This window comes from Amblyomma americanum, chromosome 2 (assembly GCF_052857255.1).
Source record: "Amblyomma americanum isolate KBUSLIRL-KWMA chromosome 2, ASM5285725v1, whole genome shotgun sequence".
Taxonomy (NCBI): Eukaryota; Metazoa; Arthropoda; class Arachnida; order Ixodida; family Ixodidae; genus Amblyomma; species Amblyomma americanum.
Genome location: NC_135498.1, coordinates 183,349,935 through 183,366,758, shown reverse-complemented (window position 1 = coordinate 183,366,758; position 16,824 = coordinate 183,349,935). Strand labels below are relative to the sequence as shown.

Here is a 16,824-nt window from a genome sequence, read left to right as displayed (position 1 = left end):
GAACTTATTCCAGTCTGGAAGCCGAGCTTGTGCGTGGGGTCTTGCCAATGGTTTAGTCCTTACGGTGGTATTGATAAGGCAGTGGTCACTACCGAGGGTTTCCTCGGTGTTGATCCATTCTGCGTGTACAATGTTTTTGGTAAAGGTGAGATCCGGGCATGTATCCCGGGTCACGGAATTACCCAGCCACGTTGGATATGCAGGGTCAGTGTGAAGAGTCAGGCCCAGCGTGGACGCGAGTTCCGCTAGCTTGCGTCCCCGCTTCTCTTCACGCACGTATCCCCATAGTGTACTGTGGGCGTTGAAATCGCCCACAATCACCAGGGGGTCCCTGCCCGCAGCCTTTAGAGCGCGGCTAAAGAGTGCTGCGAACGTTACATTTTTGAGTTTGGGGGAACAGTATATGTTGAGTACGTGGAGTGGTAGATCTTGTTTCTTGAGCGGAAGAAGTGTCACCATCGCATATGAATATTCTGTGTAAAGTTCCAAGTCAACTAGATTAGCCGTATAATTTTTATGCACGCAGACGCAGGAAGAGGGGTCCTGCTGAAAGGGGATGTAATTTGTGAGGGTGACGCCACTCCCTGGCTCCTGGAGGGCAACCACCGCGGGAAGAGAATCGAAAGTTGAAAGGTTAAGGTTAAGATCCGCCCTCTTTGCGCGAGAACGGAAGCCCCGACAGTTCCACTGGACAATTTGGAAGGGGGTGGCCGAATTGGTTCTTGGGGAGCGCCTGATCTTAGGGCTGCTCGCCATGGTCATTTAGATTGAGGAGGGGTTGTACTGACACTGCTACGGAGCCAACACTCGCAGGAAGGGGGGTATCCTCCATACCAGAGAGTGAGCAGTTGTCGTCGTCGGCTACCTCGGGGTGCGTCTAGAAGTTTTGTGAGGGCGGCCGGGTAAGGGATCGCCGGGCCTGCGCGAGGAGCGCAAGGAATTCGCAATTTGTTGGGCAATCATCGCGGGGATTGTCTCTTGCAATTTGGAGATGGCGTTTACCATCATTGAAATTTGATTTTCTATAGCGGCGAATCGGGCCTCTGTGGCCCCGAGGCGGGCCTCGAATGCGGCCTCCAAACTTGTTACCGCCTTCGGTATCACGAGCTCACTCTCCATTACCTCAGCCGTGGGAGGCGAGGGGAGAGAAGAAGACTGGTTGATTTTAGATTCCAATTCGTTAATTTTCTTTAGCAGCATCTCATTTTGGGCCCTGAGTGCTGCTATTTGATCTTGCTCGGCGCTATGCGCCCTTGGAAAGGGAGTGGAAAGGGGGAGAGAGAAGCAGCCCCACCCGAACCGCTAACCTGGTGGCCATTTTTGACTGCGTTGACCCAGTCCCTGGTATCACCGCGCGTTTCTGTCGACTGTTTCGCCAGTCCGCCGTGTGGTGGCGACACCTTGGATGGTTGTTTTGTAGCACCTCCGGTAGGTGGGTTCTCGGTGTTGGAGATTTCCTGGCCATGCTGATCGCCGGGAGGCCCAAGAGAGCGGCTTTTCTTCTTGGACGCCGTTTTTTTCTTTTTCGTCTTGGGTGTGCGGAATTTTGCTGTACAGTCACGAGAGTTGGTGGCATGGGAGCCACCGCACAGAGAACACCGGGGAACACAGTTGTGAGGAGCCCGCACCCCCTCCGCTAGCCGAGCTTGGAATCCGCAGAGTCCACAGGTGTTCGATCGCAGGTTTGGACACCCATCAGCGCGATGCCCGACGACCCCACACTGGCCGCACGCCGGGATAGTTTTGTAGTAGTTTCTCACAGAGACGACCATGTTGTCATAATGTACGTAACGGGGCTTCTCCTTACCCGCGAAAGTGATGCGTGCTTTGTTGGATGTCCCGAACTTCCGGATTTCCAGGATGGTGCCGGCGCGCCAGCACACTCGGTCTTTAAGAGTTTCCGTGGTGTCCGAGTTACGGACCACGATCACGCCGTGGCACATGTTGCCGCCGTCTTGTCTTAGGTAACCCCGAAGCGGGATCGACCCATTGTCGGAATTTACTGCGAAGTCCCCGATAAGCTGGTCGGCCGCCTCGATGTCCGGGGTATGCACAATGATGAGGTTTTGCTCTCTTGAGGGTAGAACGGAGATGGCGCGGGCCCGTTTCAACCCGAGGTACGCTGAAATGGCAGTGCCGTAGCCGGTTTCTGTGAACGCCTCGTGAAGAGAAACGCTTTCTCTGGTCTTTATAACTATGACGTAGTCTTCAGGTATCGGTTTGGGCATTGGACGCGGCTTCCACTTCGAGAACGCCTTGTCCTTGCTTCCCGTGGCGCGCGTCGCGGAAGCGTTCACGTTTCCGACCGACAAACCGGCGGCCGGGGCGGCGCCGAACGCCGCCATCTGGGCTTTGTCTTGGGAGCGGCGTGCAGCCGCTTGAAGCAAAGCTTGACTCCGAATTTTGGGAGTAACCGTCGAATTTGAATCTCCGGTGGTGGGCACTGAGGTCCACAACATCGCCTCAGGGTCGTAGCCGCGCACTTCTTGCGCCGAAGTCCCCATCTTGTCCTCGGAGGGCCAATTCCACCAGGCCAGGCGTTGGCGACGCCGTTAGGCTTAACGGCGGCGCCGACGTGGTCGGTCGAAAAACGGCCCTAAATTTAGAGAAAATCGGCCTGCCTGGACGAATTCGGAGTCCAGGTGTTCCGCTTCGTTTTCCGGCTCGTTTGACGCCAGTTTTGCCGGGGTAGAATGATTTGGGACGTGGCCCCAGCCGAAAATCGGCGGAGCCGAAGATACACACGTCTGCTCACGTCGCGCGCTCGCAGCGCCCCCAACTTTTCCAACGAACACAACTTTCCTTCAGGAACAGCGCCAGCTTTGAGCTGCAACACGCTAAAATGGCTCTGTGACCAGCTTGTCACGCACCCCTTAAAACTGTTTTCTGTGTTTCACATATCAAGCCACCTATCAAAATAGTTGGATAGCCTGCAGGAAAACTGCTTAGCGGTTTCCGAATCCTCAGGTTTCGCGGTGCGAAATCTCTCACGAAAACCCTCTGCCGTAAGCCTGAATCTTTGGATGAGTGCCTTTCTGACTTTCTCGTACTCCATGGAATCAGCAGCAGGCATCCTTCCAAACACATTCATCGCCTCTCCAACTAAACACATTCTTAATGCCGTGGCCCATTCACAGCGCTCCCAGCCCTGCCCCAAAGCTATCCGCTCGAATCGTTGCAGATATGCATCCAAATAATATCGCTTGTCATCAAAAGGAGCCATCAACTTCCTTGGGCAAACTCTGGCCGGTCTAGGAGATTCTGTACCCGCTAAGGAACGCTGATCATTGTCCGTGATCTCCTCATATCCTCCCGCGACATGCGCCACAAAATAAACTTCTCCCGTTCTACCCTTCTTTTCTCCTGTTCTGCCTCGCGAGCTCTTTTCGCCTCGCGTTCTTCTGCTTCGCGAGCGTCTGCGCATGCTTGCGCCCTTTTCTCTCTCTGTCTATCTGCCTCCTCTCTCTACCTCTTTGCCTCCTCTTTCTTCCTCTTTCCCTCCTCGTCATAGAGACGCATCGCCTCTTCCTTTGTTAACCCTAGCTTGAGCGCCAGTTCTAACGTTTTTGCCAAATCCATACTTTCTGCCGTCGAGAAATCGGAAAAATCCGAGAGAAAACAAAAAAGGAAAAATGAAATGAATCCTGGCAGGCTCGCCACTTATCTTTGTCACGGATCTCTCTGGAGAACACTCGGACTGAAAGAATGGACTAGGCGACGGGTGTACCCACGCAAACGCACATTTAATACACCCTACATGACACACACATAGAACACAAAACTAACACAAAACACAAATACTATAAATACACACGACCCGGGCACACTGCTACTAGTGTCTACTACTAGTGTTCTACTATTAGCGGTCGGCGTTCGTGCTCACGGTTGGTTCGGTGTGGCTGCGGCGTTGTATGGATCCAGTAGGCGGCGTCGAGGCGGCGTTCGCCGTGCTTGGGATGGCGTCGCTGGCGGTGTTCGACGTGCTCGTGCTGGCGTCGCTGGCTGCGTCGTACAAGCTCCCGGTCCAAGCGCCCGTGGAGGTGATGCCGGTGTTGTTGGCGTTGGTGGCGTCGTCGCGGGCTGCGTCGTATAAGCTACCGGTCCAAGCGCCCGTGGAGGTGATGCCGATGTTGTTGGCGTTGGGGGCACCACCCGGATGGGTGACAACAGCGCTGGAGACACTCCTGGCCGTAGCAGGTGGTAGCGTCCTCTGTTGACTCCCCGGAACGGGCTCAGGCACGGCAGGAAGTCCACGATGCGATGTCGTAGAACGCGAGCGAGCTCACCGGAGCAGCAGCCGACGTCACTCTCTTCCAGTCAAAGTGTCCCTGACCCGCCGGAGCCTCCGCTTCTCTGCTGTTCCCCCCCCGTGCCTCGCTATCACTCGCCCTTTTATAGCCTCGGTATCAGACCACGTAAGCCTTGTCGTCTTCTCTTCTCCACCTATCATCTCTGCCCACCTCACCGAATGCTTCTCCACCAATCATCTCTCTCCACCTCAACGAATGCTTCTTCTTCCTCTTCTTTATTCTTCGGTTAATTTGCGTCGTCTTCTTCACACCCTTTTCCTTTAAACTCTAATTTAGGCTCCTTAATATATGTGGCAAGGTATGCACCTTGTATTCATGATAAGTAAAAAAGCAAAAGAGAATGTTCTAAATGAAACAAAATATCCTCACAGCACCATACAATACACAGCTATAATAATAATAATTGGTTTTTGGGGAAAGGAAATGGCGCAGTATCTGTCTCATATATCGTTGGACACCTGAACCGCGCCGTAAGGGAAGGGACAAGAGAGGGAGTGAAAGAAGAAGGGAAGAAGGAGGTGCCGTAGTGGAGGGCTCCGGAATAATTTCGACCGCCTGGGGATCTTTAACGTGCACTGACATCGCACAGCACACGGGCGCCTTAGCGTTTTTCCTCCATAAAAACGCAGCCGCCGCGGTCGGGTTCGAACCCGGGAACTCCGGATCAGTATTCGAGCGCCCTAACCACTGAGCCGCCGCGGCGGGTTGAATACACAGCTAAAAGGAGAAATCAGCGTAGAAATTGCAACGATACAGTGCATGAACACCCTTACGTGAAGACTTTACGCCACAGGGTTGGTTTGGTGTATGGGGGATTTAACGTCGGCGGCCGCGTTTTTATGGAGGAAAAACGCTAAGGCGCCCGTGTGCTGTGCGATGTCAGTGCACGTTAAAGATCCCCAGGTGGTCGAAATTATTCCGGAGCCCTCCACTACGGCACCTATTTCTTCCTTTCTTCTTTCACTCCCTCCCTTATCCCTTCCCATACGGCGCGGTTCAGGTGTCCTACGATATATGAGACAGATACTGCGCCATTTCCTTTCCCCGAAAACCAATTATTATTTAACGTCCCAAAGCGACTCAGGCTGTGAGGGACGCCGTAGTGAAGGGCTCCGGAAATTTCAACCACCTGGGGTTCTTTTACGTGCACTGACATCGCACCGCACACGGGCCTCTAGAATTTCGCCTCCATCGAAATTTCACCGCCGCGGCAGGGATGCCACAGGGTTGACTTTTTAATTGTGTAGTGGAGTATTCAAGGCACCCATCACGCTGTAAACTACTGCAAGGTGAGGAAAAACCCTTGTATTAGCCTTTCAAGGCCCTTTAAACTTCAAGGACACCAAGTGTTTAACTTCGGGGTTCAAAAGCCGACCATGTGGCCTGAAGAATTTTGACTACAACCCTACAATTTAATATAATTGAGGACAGCTGGCGCATCATTAAAATAAAATAAATGTCAAATACGAAGCAGAGCAAGCATTCCAATTTTTGATCTAGGTACTGTTTGCAAAGATACATACTGGAGCAGTTGCTATGCTGTTGTATTCTGCCAGGAGAATGTGTGCTGCAACCATAAAAATCACCCTATCTAGAGGACGATGGATGCTAAATTGGATTGAAATGAATAAATCAGTGACAAATAAAGCAAGCTCTCAGAAAAATGAGTTCGCAATGTACGCAGTTGTCTACAAAGTGTCATAAGGGGTTTAATGCAATTTTCTCGTGCATTTAGTCATTTGCATTTTTTTTGCCGAACATCAGCATAGCCACGTATACACAGATAATTTTACACAGAGGCGGAGTTAGACATTGGTGACACTGACACAGTTAATCGCAAATACGGGGTAAAGTAGAGAATAAACTGGTGATCAGGATAGATGTAAGTGAAATTGGTGCGTTTTATTGAATGAACAAATCAGCTGTAATACAGCGGCAGAGAAAGCTGCAATATGTTGGTGGAAATTAAGTGCACTAGAAGTTATATCGCACCGAATTTAAGCCCCCTGAAATATTAGCGTGTTCTAAAAAAATAATTTCTTTGCTGCCAACTTTCTTTCAAGCTCAAGCAAAAGTTCGGTGCAAGTCAGCTGTAGAACAGACTTCTTTTCTGCAAAGTGTCACAAGAAACAAATTTGTTTTTTATACACAAGAAAATTTCATGACTGCTGCAGGAAATGTGATGGCAATGCAATAGTGAGCCAATTGCTGCTGCCACATAACAAAAGTGGTAAAAGCCCGCACGCATCACGCTCACTGAGGTATATTTCGCTGGGAACAAGACAAGTTGCAACGTGTAAAAGAAGTGTAATGCGGTATATGTGCGCATTGATACTGCCCATTTCACGAAGTGGCAAATCCAGTAGATTCCTGTGTTGAACCAAAAAATAGCAATGCGTCCGTTGATGCCCAGTGATACCAAAGGAACATAGGGTGAACAGATTGTCTGGAATGTTTGCCATATTCACCTAACAGCATTAGCAGCAGCCAAGAAGCCAAGCGCCAGCAACAAGGTTGGTAAAAGCAGGGCCTTACACAGCGAAACTGGTCGAACAAGCAGGCAGCTGCGTTGTCATTCATTCATACAAGCTTGGCACATAGCAAACATGTCAGAGTTGCCTCACTTTTTGCTCAGAGGAAAACTAGTGGATTGCTGTATCACTACACGTAGCATGTAAAAGCAACAGTAGAAAACAGGCACAGAGACAAAGAAATGTCAGGAGACAAAGCCTGCTTTGCTCTGTGAGCACACACAAATGACACATTAGGGAGTCCTATCGGACGAACAGTTAGTTGCCTACAAAATCAGACTGCGCCCAGAGCAAGATGTGATAAATGACTGCATACACATCCATATCGTTTGTGCACGTCAAGAAATTTCACTGAAGCAGTAATCACATCATAGAGTACAAACTTTTAACAGAAATAAAAGCAGACTGTGAAGTATTGGTTCAAAGCTGTGGTGGCAGGAGAAAAACATTTTGGTGACTTCCTCTGTTTAACTGCACTGAAGAACCAATTAACATGCACATTCTGCATAAAGAGAGCACACAGCAATGCAGTACGTCAAGAATTGGCAACTCTTCAGTAGCCTTAAAGCATGTGTTTAAGCAAACATGCGGCCAATTTGCATATGGTAGGAGAAAAGTTCCTTGGACGCTTCCTGTCACGTGAAGAACTGCAGCAATAATGAAAAGCCCAGTCCCACCTGTCATTACACACTATAGTGACAAATTGAAAGTAAAACTTGGTCCTGTATAAAGACCAGTACAAAAATCACAAACTTGAGCAGCTTTCTTGCTGTGTGCAATGAAACTTGAAGCACAAAAAATGTTCACATAGACTGATCGTAGCATGACTGCATGTGAAAACTATGGCAGTGAGTCCTGCAGCTGAGTGCGGATGCATGCAATGTGTCACACAGTGCAAGTTGTGATCATTTCTGAAAAGAACCCTGTTCCATATGAACAGCACTTGACACTTGTGAAGACATCCAATGCAACCTTTCAAAAGAATGAATTCCTGCTTGAGAAGCACTCTAGCTGAGAGGTGAAGGATTTTGAACCTTGCAGCAGCATTGCCCAGAACATGACCTCTTACGATAGGAGTGATGCATCCGAGAGGCACAATACACTGCAACGGATATTCTTGGTAAAGACAAGGTGAATAAAGTGTCTCGGAGGTGCACGTGCTCTGTGCTCTGTGCGGGCCATGTGCTCTTGGCCTGTGTGCTGTGCCCAGGGCGTTCTTGCGTCGTTCCCGCCTTGGACCACGTAACAATACACACTGTCACCTGGAAGGCAATTAACACTCTCTTTAGTGCATGGACTTGAGTGCAATGCAAGTTTCATACACACAAGAGAAAAGACTTTCAAATGCGTCACTTTACAGGGCTGTAATTATCAAACTAAAGTTTTACGTATGACTGTAAAAGATGCAAGAAAATCACTAGTACCTAAATAAACTGCTTTTGTAACAGTTATTTTTTATTGGTAATCTCTATCAACATGATGGAGGAAGTGAAACAGAACTGTGAAAACAGCTTGACTACGGCCTCACCCCACCAAGTGCAAACATCAGGCTCTTGGTGCTTGGTGGCAGATGTACCAGACTGATGGGTATAAATAAGTTTTACTTATTTATTTTTAATTGTGTTGCAGCGGAGGTAAATACTACAAGGCACATTGTAGGGGAAGGCCCAAGGTTAACTTTACCTCATAATATTTAACCGCATTAAAATCTCGCTACACGAATGCTTTGGCAACTGCATTTATCAAAATGGAGATGCCAAGGCATTGTGTTTGTGTGCAATGAAAGAAAACCATAGACATGCATATGCCCGCATATTCTAGTAATCTGAAAACTCGTTATGTGTTTTGGTTTTACAGTCAAGACTATTTTGATATGCTGTTTTTAATTGCACAAGGCTTGCTCGCTTAACAGGCTACAGATTATTGTGCCATGAGATTCATAGCTGTTTGCAAGTGATCAAAAACGGGTAGGAACATGAGGGACTTGTTATGACACACCCGAAGAAAGCCGCCAGCCATCAATGTGAATAACCTTGCATTCAGCCATCTGAAGAAAGGCAACAGCAATTTTTAGTTTCTGTTCCCCTTACCTCATCGATGCTCGAGACGATGTACCCGGCACATGTACGCTGCCTTGCTGACTGCGCTGTCTTCAGAAACTGTCCTTTTGCACACAGACACTGATGAACACAAACACTGATGCACACAGATGATGGATGCACTGATGAGCACAGTCCCGCCGACAAGCCCGACACATTCTGGAAGCATGTTGCTCAGCCGGTAGACAACCTTTTGTGCCACCCTCTTATCACTCACGCAATTGAAGATCATTGGTAAGAGAATTAGTTTCCAGACGTTCACAGCTACCGATCGTGCCTTGAAACACACAGGATAATAGTAACGGCCGGAGCCCCTACAATACTATGTTTAAGGCTGACAAAGGTGCCCAAGCGCTGCCTCTTGCCGCAAAGCTTCTTGCACAACCACCACACCATATCACTGGCCAGGCCGTCACACTCACGAGCCGTGGAGTCCTTCGAAAACACTGAGGCGCACTCACAAATCCCTCGCTCCTCGCAGCCCATGCTAACGAACGACAGCTACGGACGTCGCCATATCCGCGCTATGGCAATCGCGACCGCGCGGACCGATAATTTCTTACTGTGAGAGAAGCATTTGAAACGGGTGAGCAGCTAGAGCCCTCACGCAGGTGTAAATTTACGCTCTCATATTTAATGCTCTAAAAGGTTGCTTATTTAAGAGGTACCATTATGACATCGTTTCAATGCCTTCTGCGTTCAAAACAAAGATGTTTCTGAACAGTTTATTACTTCAAATAAGCGCCCACCAAACTACGGTGAGCTAAAAGCCGTATAAATCAGTGTTGTCATTATTCGACTATCTTGCGGCCTTCCAAATTATGGTGGTCAAACGCGGCGTTTTTTAGGCAATGGCAACATTTCCTTTGCGTCATTAAACGTCATTTTGACATCACTTCATAGTGCTTGCGCAGCACGTGATCGCGTAACAGTGCTGGCAGCCTATCAGATTTCAAGAAGTGGTCCTTCTCAGTATGCAGCTATTTTCTTCAAACTGCGAAAACGAACGCAAGTGCTTTCTTCCCTGCGAGCTGTAGCTTCGTTTCCCAACCACAGGCACTTAAATGTACCAACCCGGCACCAAGTATAACTGTGGTAAAAATCAGTCTTCAAGGTCACGTCAATTTGATGTCACAGCAGAAAGCGATTTCGAAGCCTGACGGTTTCGCGCCACAAATTTGAAACTCGTGACTTGCATGTGATTGCCCTTTGAGCCAATCAGAGAGACAATATGGCGCCGAACGGCGGCCATGCGTGTAGAGAATAGGCCCCCGGGTTGCATCCAAGCGTTCTATTTCCATATAGAAGTTGGTGCTGCGCCGGTCATGTGCCGCTGGTTACGCCCACCTCACCGCGCTTTTCAATGCGTCGCCTGGTTTTTCCGGTAAGTTGTTTCCTTTTGCCTGCAAGATTAATTTTGATGTTTCGTGAGCTAAGAACATTGTAGAAAGTCATTTGTTATGCTGCGTGAACGCATTTTGAATGTGTAGCATATATTATGAGCCGTGAGCCATCCGTTCTAGTAGTATTTTCCGGAAGAGCATGTGCATTACATCCAAAGCGTAATTTTCCAAAAGTTATTCGCAACACGTTCGGTTTAAAACACAGAATTTATCGATGGATCACCCGTATCGTAATACAAACCTTTGTAATGCACATTTGAAATCGACCACGTGAAGATATCTTTGTCGCGCGGGAAGCGGGCAGTTATGATCGTGATCGGTCAGATCCTAATCGCGCCTCAATATGCCCCGATCGCGTTTGAACCACGTTTGGGAATAGTTGACTGCTACCGGAGCATCGGAATGAAGCTGCTCGATTGCGTTTGAGCCGCGATCAGGAGTATTTGACTGCCATCTGAGCATCGGAATCGAGGGGCTCGATTGCGTTCGCAACCTGCTATGTGCTTTTTAGGTGTCATAGAGTGCTAGGAAATGAACAGCAAAAGAGAGAAGCCAAAAATATAGTAAAAGGTTGTTTTAGATTCTAGTACAACAAATTCTAATACGTTTTATTCAGGCATAAACTCTCATATCTGTGTCAATACCGCCCATATAATGTGTTTCAGAGAATTTCAGGTGATCGGCATTATTAGGTACGTTTTTTTAGCGATTATACCAATTTGAAACATCTTTTTTCAGGTAAAGTGATATACAGGGACTTTTTTCCGCCAACTTGGCAAATTTTGTTGGTTCCTTCGGACCCACTTGGTGACATCTCTTGCGTTAGGGCTGTTTTAACTCTTGATCCTTGGAGCGCTTTATCAGCGATCATTTTCATCGCGATTTAAAGTCGGATCCCTGTCGAGGGCTCGATCACAATCGAAAGTGCCCACGTGAAGGGGTATAAGAAAATCGTTGCGGATACTGTGATCTACACAATCATTACGACAGTGTGCGATCACTGTAAAATGAAAGTTTACCACTGCTCCGTACCGCATATATGTACGGTCTGGATGAATACCATAGAGACAACCATTGACAACAGTCACTGCTTTATAGACAAAAATCAATTTAAGTCAGCTCGCTTCCGCAAGGGATTGAAGCTTGTAAGAACTTTTCATGAACGATATGGTAACATGCTTGCCTGCAAACATATAAATAACGGTCATCAGCGAGTTTATCTTTCTTTTCTATCTTTCTTGCTGCGATGTATTTCTCTTTCCCGTTTGATGACTGCTACCATATTTACAGTCCTTACACAAGCTCACACTAATATGCCATGGAGCAGATTAAATTAAGAGAGCTACTGTAGCGTTTCATGACGTAAAAACAACGGGCGAAGACAAAGGAAGCCGGGGACAAAGTTCTTTCGCATTCCTCGTGAGAGCAGGTGATTGACGCCTTTTCTGTGTACTTTAAAGAAAATATAATAGAGTACTGCCAATCACTTGTTACAACCGGCTACTATGCGCATGTTTTTTTAGCCACCCAGAGAAGCAAATAATTACATGTTATACTGCGCCATAATTGTTTCAGGTCGAAGGCTTGGATTGAGTATGCGATGAGAAGACCTGTTAGAAAAGTCACCGACCCAGCTGTGCGCCACGTACCGCATCTGCGGGGACCATTTCACCGCAGATGACTTCATGGGACCCGGGATGACTTCGCTGTAAAAGGCGGCTATTCCTACTGTCCAGCCTACGTGATCGTGATACTGGGTGTAAGGCCCCGCTTCACCAACGCGTACATTTTTTTTATTACCTTGGCTTGCGGTCACTGCGGGCCTCCGGTCTACGCTCCCCCCCCCCCCCCCTACCCACGTGCCTCTCCCCCCCCCCCCCTACCCCCGCAAGCAGTGGCAAAAGTGCAGGAGGAACTGGCTGATTGACCACTGTGACGGCCGAAGACACCTGGCTTTGTTAAGCGCGCCAAGCATGCGAGGCGCACACAACGAGCACGTGGCGCCGCTTGGTCTTAGGCAGCATTCCCACTGCGGCAGAATGCGGACCACCTCGCATTCTGCGATGGGCCCTTTCTTTCTTCTTTTTTTGGCATTCTCGATGGCACCGAAGCGTCGCGGTTCTCCGCCGTCTGACGTTCCTGCGGCGAGCCAGTGGAACAGTGGTCCTGCCAATTAGCTTTAAAACAACTTTTCATCCTTCCAGAGGCGACGTGCGGGTGCGGCAGGGAAGGGGAAAGCATCAAGCGATAAGGGCGAGAACTCCCCCCCCTCCCCGGGGAGAGGGTTTTCAGAATGTTTTTTGTATGTGTTTCTTTTTTTTTTAGCCAAGCTCCGGGCTCGAAGTTCGGACCAACCTTCAGGGGCTGTGGCTACCTCCACTGGTTATCGAAGCTTAGGGCGGGCCTTGAAAAATGACCGCCCTAACTTCTTCGTTTGCAAAAGATTTAAAATTGCATGTAGAATCATTGGAGGGCAATCCTTTCTAGTTGAGCTAGAGGCTCCATGCAGTGGCACGGAATTCTGCAACCCTAGACTCTAACCTCGCGCGATGAGTAAGGGCTTGTAGAGAATGTTTCTCTGTGTGAGAATTGTCTTTGTCAGTTACAGCTTGACTGTCTGTGTGACTCAACTTGTAACGCAGTTTGCCCTTGTACACCCTGTAAATATATTTTCTCTTTGTCTTCATCATCTGGCATCGATCATCGTCTGCTCCTTCTTCATCATCATCATCATCATCACCATCAGCCTTACTACACCCATTGCAGGGCAAAGGCCTCTCCCATGTCTCTCCAATTAACCCTGTCCTTTGCCAGCTGCATCCACCCTTTGCCTGCAAACTTCTTAATCTCATCCGCCTACCTAACCTTCTGCCCCCCCCTGCTACGCTTACTTTCTCTTAAAATCCACTCCGTTACCCGTAAGGACCAACGGTTATCTTGAGTTCGCATTACATGCCCTGCCCAAGCCCATTTCTTTCTCTTGATTTCGACTAGGATGTCATTAACCCGTTTGTTCCCTCACCCACTCTGCCTGCTTCCGGTCTCTTAACGTTACACCTATCATTTCTCTTTCCACGGCTCGCTGCGTTGTCGTTAACTTAAGCTGAACTCTTTTCGTTAGCCTCCACGTTTCTGCCCCGCAGGTGAGTACCGGTAAGATACAGGTGTTTTACACTTTTCTGTTCAGGGAAATTGGGAAACTGCCATTCATGATCTGAGAGAACCTGCCATATGCGCTCCACCCCATTCTTATCCTTCTAGTTATTTCCCTCTCAAGATCCGGATCAGCTGTCACTACCTGCCCTAAATAGACGTATTCCGTTACCACTTCCAGGCTCTCGCTGCCAGTTGTGAACTGCTGTTCCCTTGCTAGACTGCTGAAGATTACCTTGGTTTTCTGCTTGTTAATTTTTAGACCCACCGTTCTGCTCTGGCCATCTAAATCATTGATCATGATTTACAGTTCACCTCCAGAGTGAATCAGCAAGGCAATGCCATCAGCGAATCGCAGATTATTTAGATTTTCTCCATTTACTCTTATTCCCAACTGTTCCCAATTCATGCCTCGAAATACCTCCTGTAAACAGGCGGTGAATAGCATTGGCGAGATCGTGTCTCCTTGCTTGACGCCCTTCCTCATTGGAATTTTATTGCTAACGTTATATAGGACTATAGTAGCTGTGCAGTTGCTATATATATCTCCCAGTATTTTGACAAAGCTCTTCTACACCCCGATTACGCAATGCATGTATGACTGCTGAGGTTCCCACTGAGTCGAATGCTTTCTCGTAATCACTGAAGGATATATATAGAGGTTGGTTATATTCTGCAGATTTCTCTATCACCTGATCGATAGTGTGAATATGATCTCTTCTGGAATAACCTTTACGAAAACCTGCCTGATCATTTGCTTGATTAAAGACTAAGGTTGCCCTGACTCTATTAGCGATTACCTTAGTAAATACCTTGTAGGCAACGGGTAGTAAGCTGATCAGTCTGTAATTTTTCAAGTCCTTGGCGTCTACATTCTTATGAATTAAGATAATGTTTGCATTGTTCCAAGCATCTGGTACAGTCGAGGGCATAAGGCATTGCGTATACAGGCTGGCTGGTTTTTCTAGCACGATGTCTCCTCCATCCTTCAACAGATCTGCTGTTACCTTATCCTCCCGAGCTGCTTTTCCTCTTTTCATTGCTTCTAAGGCTTTCTTTACTTCATCTTTCGTTACTGGCGGGATGACGCATTGATGTGCTCTGCTGTCGTTTTCATTAGCGCTACGATTACATTGGCTACTGTACAGGTCTGTGTAGAACTCTTCGGCTACGTTAACTATCTTATACATATTGCTAATGACATTGCCCTGCTTGTCTCTTAATGCATACATCTGGTTTTTTACCTATGCCTAGTTTCCTCTTCACTGCTTTTAGGCTACCTCCGTTCTTTAGAGCATGCTCGATTCTCTCCATATTAAACTTCCTTATGTCGGCTACCTTGCGCTTATTTGTTAACTTTGATAGCTCTGTTAGTTCTATCCTGTCGATAGGGTTAGACGCCCTCATGCTTTGGCGCTTCTTCATCAGAACTTTCGTTACCTGAGATAGCTCTCCGGTATCCTGTCGAACTGTCCTTCCGCCTACTTCTACTGCGCACTCCGTAATTATTGATGTCAGATTATCGTGCATAGTATGAACATCAAGATCGTCTTCCTCAGTTAAAGCCGAATATCTGTTTTGCGGTGCTATCCTAAACTCCTGTGCTGTGCTATTCTAAACTCCCTCTTACGGCTAACTCGTTAATGGTCTTCTTCGCTAGCTTCTTCAGTTCCCTCTTCAAGTCTAAGCTAATTCTAGACCTTACCATTCTGTGGTCGCTACAACGCACCTTTCCGAGGACGGCCATATCCTGAATGATGCCAGGTTTAGCGCATAGTATGAAGTCGATCTCATTTTTAGTTTCACCATTGGGGCTCTTCCAGGTCCACTTCCTGTTTTGTCTTTTGCGGAAGAAGGTATTCATGATCCGTAAATTATTTCTATCCGCGAATTCGACTAATAACTCTCCCCTGCTATTTCTAGAGCCTATCCCATAGTCACCTACCGCGTGGTCGTCAGCCTGCTTCTTGCCCACCTTCGCATTGAAGTCGCCCATCAGTACCGTGTACTGCGATTTTACTTTATTCATTGCCGATTCTACGTCCTCATGGAAAATTTCAACGGTCTGGTCATCACGGCTGGATGTGGGTGCGTAGGCGTGCACCACTTTCAGCTTGTACATCCTATTCAGCCTAATTGCTATAGCTGCTACCCTCTCGTTAATACTTTAGAGCTCCTCTACGTTGCCAGCTATATCCTTATTAATGAGGAATCCCACACCTAGTTCTCGTCTATCCTCTAATCCGCGATAGCACAGTATGTGTCCGTCATTTAGTACTGTGTACGCCTCACCTGTCCTAACTTCGCAAAGCCCTATCACATCCCATTTAATTCCCGCTAGTTCCTAGAACAGCACGGCTAGGCTAGCCTCACTAGACAAAGTTCTAGCGTTAAATGTTGCCAGATTCGGATTCCAATCGCGGCCTGTCCGGAGCCAGAGAGATTCATAGCACCCTCCGCTGCGTCACAGGTATGACCGCCGCCGTGGTCAGTTGCTCCGCAGCCGCTGGGGACTGAGGGCCGAGGGTTAATTCGTTTGATCATAGAAGGTTGTGGCCAAGTACTACACCAGGGTGGCCAAATCCTGCTCTGGTGAGAGAGTGCGTTGTCGGTTCTGGTCACCGAGATCAGGCCGCACTCCGGGCCTGGTTATGCAATTCAATCGACACGCGGATTGCTTTTTTTTGAAACCCGGTGGAGAATTGCGCGGCACCAGGATTCGAACACCGGTCCTCTTGCACGCGAGGCGAATGCTCTACCTCTACGCCATCACTGCATCTGCTCCTTCAGCACCGTCGAATTCACGTTTGGAGAGGTCTTGTGGCCCTCCGAAGAAACGCAAAGAACGATCTTTGAATGTACTCTGGGATTGTCAGCTCGCTCAAGGTGGATTTTTTTGCGTGGTGCCTACACCTTGACCAAAAAATCGCAATAATCTCCGTTTCCGAAACGTGCAAGCTTACTATTGTGTTACTCTGATGTATTGAATATGTTGTGCTCGTATTTCTGAACAGCTCGTGAACCTATCGCTCAAGGCTGATGATGTGCAGGAATCGAGCGAACTATACGTGCCTTTTTAACCTTTTACTTGTGTCTAGCTGTTGACAACTCCTGTTGTGTTGTTCGCACGGGTTATGTTTTCGATGGAAAACCCGGAGAGCGTCTGTTAAATATTTTTTGTTCGTGACATGGTGCCACCGGCTTTACCGTAAGATCTTTCTCGTTGCTCTTTGTATAATGATGTATTTTATTAAATTGTGCTATCCAGTATATTTTTTCTGTACAGTTGAAATTGTAAACAAGAAAAAATAAACTCTTTTTGTGAGAC

The 16,824-nt window shown here is 47.9% G+C and overlaps 1 protein-coding gene and 2 long non-coding RNA genes across 3 annotated transcripts in view; 1 reads left to right on the top strand and 2 right to left on the bottom strand.

Annotated features, from left to right (window-relative positions):
- The window catches only part of LOC144122064 (uncharacterized), an 85,285-nt gene that overhangs the window by 50,421 nt on the left and 18,040 nt on the right, over positions 1-16,824 (top strand). The window lies entirely within an intron of this gene.
- Positions 768-2,504, bottom strand: LOC144119226 (uncharacterized). Its single transcript, XM_077651898.1, has one exon. The coding sequence runs from the start codon at positions 2,502-2,504 to the stop codon at positions 1,224-1,226; it is 1,281 nt and encodes a 426-aa protein (XP_077508024.1). The 3' UTR covers positions 768-1,223.
- On the bottom strand, positions 6,194-12,163 carry LOC144122061 (uncharacterized). The gene is made up of 2 exons (XR_013312791.1): positions 8,932-12,163; positions 6,194-8,103 (listed from the first exon to the last, which is right to left on the bottom strand). It is a non-coding gene; the product is annotated as an uncharacterized LOC144122061 (long non-coding RNA).

Coding starts and splice junctions, on each gene's coding strand:
- LOC144119226 (XM_077651898.1), bottom strand. CDS start 2,504: ATGGGGACTTCGGCGCAAGAAGTGCGCGGCTACGACCCTGAGGCGATG.